The 7,891-nt window shown below is 36.2% G+C and overlaps 1 protein-coding gene across 1 annotated transcript; it reads right to left on the reverse strand.

Moving 5' to 3' along the window:
• Positions 1 to 225: 225 nt before the first annotated feature.
• Positions 226 to 3,499, reverse strand: LOC124172252 (putative nuclease HARBI1). Its single transcript, XM_046551671.1, has 4 exons — positions 2,087 to 3,499; positions 1,369 to 1,516; positions 940 to 1,078; positions 226 to 652 (listed from the first exon to the last, which is right to left on the reverse strand). Exons 1-4 carry the CDS (start codon positions 2,206 to 2,208, stop codon positions 270 to 272), a joined length of 792 nt encoding a protein of 263 aa, XP_046407627.1. The 5' UTR covers positions 2,209 to 3,499; the 3' UTR covers positions 226 to 269.
• Positions 3,500 to 7,891: the final 4,392 nt, after the last annotated feature.

The raw sequence follows: 7,891 nt of genomic DNA on the forward strand, positions 1-7,891 counted from the left end.
AACCCTTTTCACTGTTCAAATCCCAACTGTATAAATACCTCCTTAGTAATTCCTTCTATTCTGTGGATGAATTTATTTCGTTGAAGTGGAATACTTGACTGGTACTTGTATATATTTTGACTTGTTCTATACATGTAACTGCATGTCCTGGAGCGAATAAATAAATAAAAATAAATAAATAAGCACTATTTGGACAAAAAAGTGCCAAAAAACTATGTATACAGGCAGTAAAAAGTAAAATCAAAAGTGAACAATGAAGAAATTAACATTCAAGTAAAATGAGTGGCAATTAGCCTGTTTCTTATGTCCCGCCCTCGCTGATTCCCAAGTACATTTTGGTCAGGGACTACATCAACTCCTAATTCCTCCAACTCTACCATGTCTTCAGCATTTAGGGGCAAACCTTCTTCGACACACATGTTGTGCAGTACAGCACAGCTATTGACAATTCTGCTCACTTTGTCCGGCAAATAGTGTAATACTCTATGTTTCAAGAGGCATCTCCACCTGCTCTTTAATACCCCTATGCACCTTTCAACCGTGCTGCGTGCTCTCGTCAAGGAACGGTTGAAGTTGTCCTCTGGGGTGTTAGGAGCAAAATAACCTGGGACAGGTGTCATCAGCCAGGGGGCAACAGGGTATCCACAGTCACCTATAGAAATAATTACAGACCAAGTTAATTCTTGTGTCACTAACCTAATAGTCGAAGAAATTAAAATCTTCTATTTTGAAAGTGTGATAAAATTCCAAAGGGCATATCTGATGGTTTGAATCCAATATTGCTTAGTAAATATGATAACAATGATGTAATGAATAGTACATATTATGTAACCACCGAGTAGGAATGTTTACCTCAAAATTACAAATAAAATAAAAAGATTAAGATACACCCATTCAAATCATGACTGAGAAACATGGAAAAATAGGCATGTCTATTACCCAAGAGCCACACATTGTACCGCTCATATGCTTGAGTGAGGGCTGGCTTTAAAGCAGAATGAGAGATGATGTAAGCATCATGAGTCGAGCCACAGTACCGTGAGTTGATATTTGTTATTTTAAGGTCCGTGTCACACACCTAGAAAAATAATTTCATGCATCTAAATTAGCATTTCAGGTATTGTACTTGATTGAGCCATAAGAAGAGTGAGACTTACAATTAAAAATATTACCAATTCCATTCAAATAATGAATTTCAGTAAGTTTTAATCAAGACCAAGGATAGTTTTTTTCTCGGCAAACATGGCCAGTTAATAGTAACACTATGACTATCTTTGAAAAATATACATAAGTAACTAGAAATTGCAAGGAAAATTAAACTGCTCATTACATATATATGTTGAAGCTGCCATAAAAACATAGTCTTACCACTTGTACATTCAAAGAGTGATATCTTTTATGGTTAAAGTAATCTTTCTCTTTAAATACTGGGTGGTTATGAGGGGGTGCCACAATGGCAACGTGGGTACAATCAACCACACCAATAACCCCCGGAAATCCATATTTTTCATAAAATCTGAAATGAATTGATACTACTGCGAATGAGATTCATACAAAAATTATTTATCTCTTAATATGTAATAAGATTTTAAAGTACATATTCTGAATCACTTACTAACAGAAAAATATTGCAATAGCATAAGAGAAGACATGTAATAATACAAACAATATCACAGCATGTATAATCTTATTAAATCTGGTAGGTTTTTATGCATATAATTCATGCTTGTTAGTTAAACGAAATCATTCACATCACATTTCAATGCACTTTCCTTGATTGTGCTTGACATTTTCCCTTCCTTTTTAATACAGATTTTGATGGGTTTTAATGTTTTAACTTACAATCTGCTGAAGGGTTAGGAGAAATGGTTTTCATGGGTGGTCAATGACTTGGGTAGCGATATAGATCAAGCTTCACCCAACGATTAAATAGGTGGTCATTTATGGCATTGGTGACCTCATTTGTGACTCTAATGACCCTTGACAGTGACAATTACTTAGAACTCATCTAAAGAAGGGCATTATTACAAACATTCAAGAAAGAAAATGCTCTACTTAAACATATAGTACAAGTGAAATGCATTACCTCTGCCTTGTCCTAGCCACTGCATCATGACTTAGGTCAAGCTTCACCCAACGATTGAAGAGGTGGTCATTTATGCCACTGGTGACTTCATTAATGACCCTGCTGACCCTTGATCTAGACATTGCCGTTGTACAGTCTTGCGCAATACAAGACTGGTATGAGCCAGTGGCATAAAATCGTAGTGCTGCCAACACCTTGAAATAAGTAAGCTATAAGTAATGGTGACTGAGGTTGACTTAAACAAAACTATTGTCCTTCGTTACATGACCGCAGAAGCAAGTGACTCTTCCCAATTTGCATTAATTCTGAAAAATGTATGGTGATTGATGAAAAACCACCTCATCACTAGGGCAGTGAGTTTTAAAAACATACTTACCACAGCACAACAAGAAGTGAAAATACGACTTACCGATCCCTTTAAAAATAAATACGCATAACATTTAAACAATTCATTTCAAAACAATTAAAAATTCTACGAGAAAACAGATCTAAGAAGAAGCAGCTGGTCTATTAAAATAAAATCCTACTCATTGAACTATAATTGAAACATTGACAAAATGTAATATTAATATGTTTAGAGGCCAACTTTTTACAACTTAACTTTGACGATAAGCTTTAATAAGATGGACTATTCCAAGAATATTTCGGAGACCAAACATTACTAAATGTAATTCAATGCACGTCCTCGGAAATTGCTGAACAACAACAGGAAACACGGTAAACTGACCACAGATACTTTCGAGGATCGTGCCGTGTTTGTCAACACGTTCGGCGGTACATTCAAACGTGAAATTATATGGTCTTAGAAAAAAACATAATTTTGCAGCATATAAATCACACGAGCAGCCATGAATGTAGTGAAATAATCATAAAGGGCATGATAAGATGAAGTTATGGCAATGTATATGCTTTTAAAATTTAGGAATGTCATAGAAAACTTTTGAACTCAAGATGAATGGAATACATTACGTAAAGAAATATATACTTGTAAAGAAACATAAAACCCCGGAGCTTTTTCAGCAGCAGAATGTTACTTACCTTTGTTTCAACGGAAAGCGATGATGATCTTCCTCCCTCCGGGATAACGTCTGCGAGAGATTCTATTAAATCTCTCGCCATTGGCTTTGAGAGACGAAAAAGGCTCTTGAATTCGCCGTTGCTCAAGCTGAAGGCATCTTCTCTTCCTCTGAAATATCTCCTTCTTCTCAAAACTCCCCCTTCTTCCTCCTCTAGTTCTCTCATTAGCCAAAAATTTACCATACCATCCGCCATATTGTTTTAGATTCCGATACGTAATTATAAATCTCACCTAACTACGACCACTCGGCTTTCATACCGACACGGAATCAGCAGATCCCGAGCAAAATCTCATCTCGAGCGTTTCAAGTACACCAAATCACATTCCGTATCGAAATTTTCCGGGCGAGTCCTTGGTTACGTATCGGAATTAATCTCGAGCGATTCAAGCACACCCCCCATGGATTCGAGAATCACACGGTTCATTCGGTTCATTATGAACGATTTAAAGAACCGAATCATTGCCAAGAATCAAATCCCATGAACCGAATCCACAAAATGAACCGAAATTCCCACCTCTACTGACCAGGGGGGTTGTGTTTGAATCGCTCGTAATTATTCCGAGCACGTAACCAAGGAGTCACGTGGTACAATTACGAGCGATTCGGAGTTTTGGTGTGTTTGAATCACTCGTAAAAATTTCACTTGTAAAAACCCTTCGTAATTATCTGACTCGGTAGCTATCGGTCGAGATGATTACGAAGGATTGACTACGATGGATACCAAGTAAACAACATGGCGGACTTTATGATGTTAATGCACGCGCATGAGAATTTTGAAGACGAGGATTTAATTGCGGAGAGAGCACAGCGTAATTTCAGGAGAAGAGGAGACGCCTTTAAAATTAATGTCATGATGCCAGCACATCGCTTTTCGGAGTTCCTCATTCTCCTTCTTTACATGAAACATGATCTTTTTTAATGATTTATTAAACTTTTGCACTCCAACTTAGCATAATAATGTCCTCAATTTATTAAGATATTGCAAGTTAGAACAGCGGTAATTAAGTTAGACTTCTTCACGTTTCACATCTTATTTAACTTTGGATCACAACCAGAAATCGGTGTAAAATTTCTATGATTAAAAACAATAAATATTCATACATGAAACATGTGTACTTACTTTGTTTACATTACTTACAGCTGATGTCCGTGAAGCTTCGGAGATGTATGGCATCAATCAGAGATTGCTTCAGTCTTCACTGAGGCGAAAAAGGCTTCTGATTTCCTTTTCACTCAGTTTAAATTGGTGTATTTGAATTTGCCCCCAAAACAAATAATGCCGTACGCAAAGCGCGTACAATGTAAATACGTTCACTTGTTGTTTTCTCTACATTTTCATTTCTGCCGAGTGGGATATGTGGTGGAGAGTCAACTTCTGGTTGTTGAGAAGCAAATTGTGCCTTGCTGGAATGATTATTTACTCAAACTCGATAAGTGCAATTGAATTGTTTTACCGTTCATCCTGAATAATTCGTTTAAAAGTGTTTTAACAGTGCAAATGTCCTTCCGTTACCGTATTTCGCTATTTTAGGATAAGTTTATTTATTGTTCTTCAAATTTGGCTTTGATCTTTCGTATTAGAATGGTAGTTTTGCGAAAAATATCCTCGGTCATTAGTTTCTTTTGACGGGACGTTGATTACTATAGTTTTATTGTGTTACTAATTCCGAGTATTGGTATCTTGTATTTAATTGTGTAATATGGGCCTCATTACATATTAGCTTATCTCTAACTTAAAATAGCCGAATATATAACCATGAAAATACATTAAGGATGTTTCTCACTCGCGCATGTAACCGTGTGTGTCGACAAATGTTCAACTTTGCCTCAAGATAAACCCTCATTTCATTACAGGTATTGGCTACTCTTACATTCAATGCTGTTGGACAATAAGTGCCATACATAGCTTATGATGCATATATGAACATGGAGAGAAGCTTTTTGTGCCGGAGTGTGGAAGAGGTGACAAAAACTATAAATGACTATCTCTTCCCACACAGCACACGGACACCTTTCGGACATCCGGTGATTGTCCGCCAAGTGGCCTATGGACATCCTACGGACAGCCGAATTCATACAAAATGATGTCCGCTGCAAGTCCGCATGTCAGTAAAAAAGGTGGCCTATGGACGACCTGAAATTGTCCGCTCTGGACACCTTGAGGACACGTTTAGGTTAGGATTGCATTTTGTTCGATACAAATAAATAATAGGTCCAGACAAGAATTTAAACAAATAAGGCATCAATTCCATGCACAATATTTATTTGGCTTCTTAAAATAATACAATGCAAGAAACTACATACATATTATTAAATTTTCTTCTTCCCCTGCAACCGCTCCTTGGCGTGCCTTAGCCAGTTTTGGATGGCAACCTCCACATCTTTTTCAGCGGTCATGCTCTCCTGCACTGCTCCTGTAATAATGAAGTATATAAACATTTCATTGTAGCAAGAAATTGTATCTTGTACGTAACAAGCAGATTACATAAGACAGGACGCTACAGTCTTATTAGTCACGTGTTTAACATTCTTAAGGTTTCAAAATTAGGAAACCTGTCCATTAGAGGCTGAATACATTTTACAAACTTTTCTTTAACTTTTTCTTGTTCTTAAATAAGAAAAGATTTTGAGTAAAAATATTAATATGTTAGTAATGTATACATTATGATTAAGAACATTTTTCATAGAACAATTGTTGAACTAGATTTTAATCCCAAATATGAGAAGACTGTTTGCCTGTTAGACCCTGATGCACCATCTAGAAAAAAATTCTTTGATCCATCCTTGCCAGACAGCTAAGTAGAGGTCTCGAAAAAGATATTGGAAAAAGCATTCAAATGGAGGATAATATTTCTGAACAATTGGTCTCTGCTTGAAGATTATGACTACACTAGAGTGAATTGTGTTACATAAGCTGGAGCTAAGGAAGACTAATGCAGAGGAGCTGAATATGATATAGGAGTAAAGGAAACTAGAAAATTTAAAGGAGGAAGTTTAAGTGGACTAGATCTCTTGGGATTAGTGTGAAAACAGCCACACTGATTTGGCACACAAACCACTTAGCTGCATTGGCCGAGATGCAACTTAAAAAAAAAATAGAAACTTTGAAAAACTAGCAAAAACTTGCTGTAGTTAAGGCCATTCCATGATTTAGATCTCCGAATTCTTCCAATCTTAATAATTAAAATAGATCTTCTAATGTAGTCTGGTATCGAGGCAAAAGTGAAAACCTAGCTCACTGGCAATATTCACATTTCGACAGAGACATAACAGGTGAATAGCAGCTAAAGCCTGCTGTGAGCTACTGAAATTTCTATAGCTCCTACAACAACACCTACTTCAAAACATCTTAGTTAGCTAGAGCTACTAGAAAATAGTAGCTTCTGTAGTACTGTGCAACTACCATCCCTGTTGAATAAGTTATCCCATTCTTAAGTTCTACAGGTGTTATACATCGAACTTTTATAGAGCATGAGATCCTTTTCAACCATGTTTTTGGTAATTATACCTCCCATATGCAGAACAAAAATTGTTTTCAAATGTTTGAATTACTTGGTAGTGGAATCTGCATCTGAAAATAATACATAACAATACTATTTTCTCTACCTTTAGCATGGAAGGGTGAACCTTGTATTACAAGATGTTCAATAATTATTTAAATTTACTTTATATGAGCTCCCTTAACAGGAGCAACTTGCGAAAAAAGTATCCAGACCAAAATTATTCCTCCTTGCCCAAACCTATATAATAATCAAACGAATACTTACACCTCTCTCTCATGCCTTGCTTTAGCATGTTCCAGCCAACTCTTCACTGTAACTTCCACACTAGAATTGGTGGCTGTATCGTCCTGGTTCAGAGCAACATCTGTAAAGAATGAAGACAAATAAGTATACAGACAATTATAAGAAGAGAGACATACAAACTTATAAATAGAAATAGGAACTAAATAAAATACAGATAAGGTATTTTTATTCAACTCCACTACATGAAAGCTATAGTCAGTAAATGCCTCCAGGTAAATATATCAGGTTCACGATACTCTACACCAAAATGTGTACCGATGGCTGTACGAAAAGATGCACAAGTTCTATTTTCTGGGTATAAGATTTCATGCAGCAGTTTGAGCAAATAAATGAACCATGTAACATAGCCGTAAGGTTTGTTTACACAATATATCACTTATAATTAGACCTTGTTTAGATTCATCCCAAGTTTCTTACAGTCGTCCTATAGTTTCCACTAAATTAAATGCATGGATGACTAATAGCACAGTTACTTAGTTTGTAGTTAAATTAGTTTATAATTTAGTAGGTTAGCAAAGTTGGGCAGAAAAAATATATTAAACGCTATAAAAGTTACGTCGGCATTGTAATTTTTTAATCCCTAAGCCTTATCTTTACTGACATAATAGATCATTTATTTATTTAGGACCTAAAATTTTTAATTATTAACCTAGTTCCATCAAACAGATAAAGAGTATAAAAACTTTTTGTAAAAAGGCTAAACATTGGTGGTTATCCTATCATAACCTTAATCGCCATATCCTATCATAACCCTTCGACCTGAAGACGCTGGCAGGATAGCCAGCGAAACTGTTGTCAACCAACAATCTGACGCGGAAGAAAACCCTGGAGAAATGCAGAGATCAAACCATCGCCGCGGAAACCTACGCTCTAACATCCTATCATAACATGTTCTTTTTCGATGCGTGCGTGAATATACA

This window comes from Ischnura elegans (assembly GCF_921293095.1).
Source record: "Ischnura elegans chromosome 13 unlocalized genomic scaffold, ioIscEleg1.1 SUPER_13_unloc_1, whole genome shotgun sequence".
NCBI classification, from domain to species: Eukaryota; Metazoa; Arthropoda; class Insecta; order Odonata; family Coenagrionidae; genus Ischnura; species Ischnura elegans.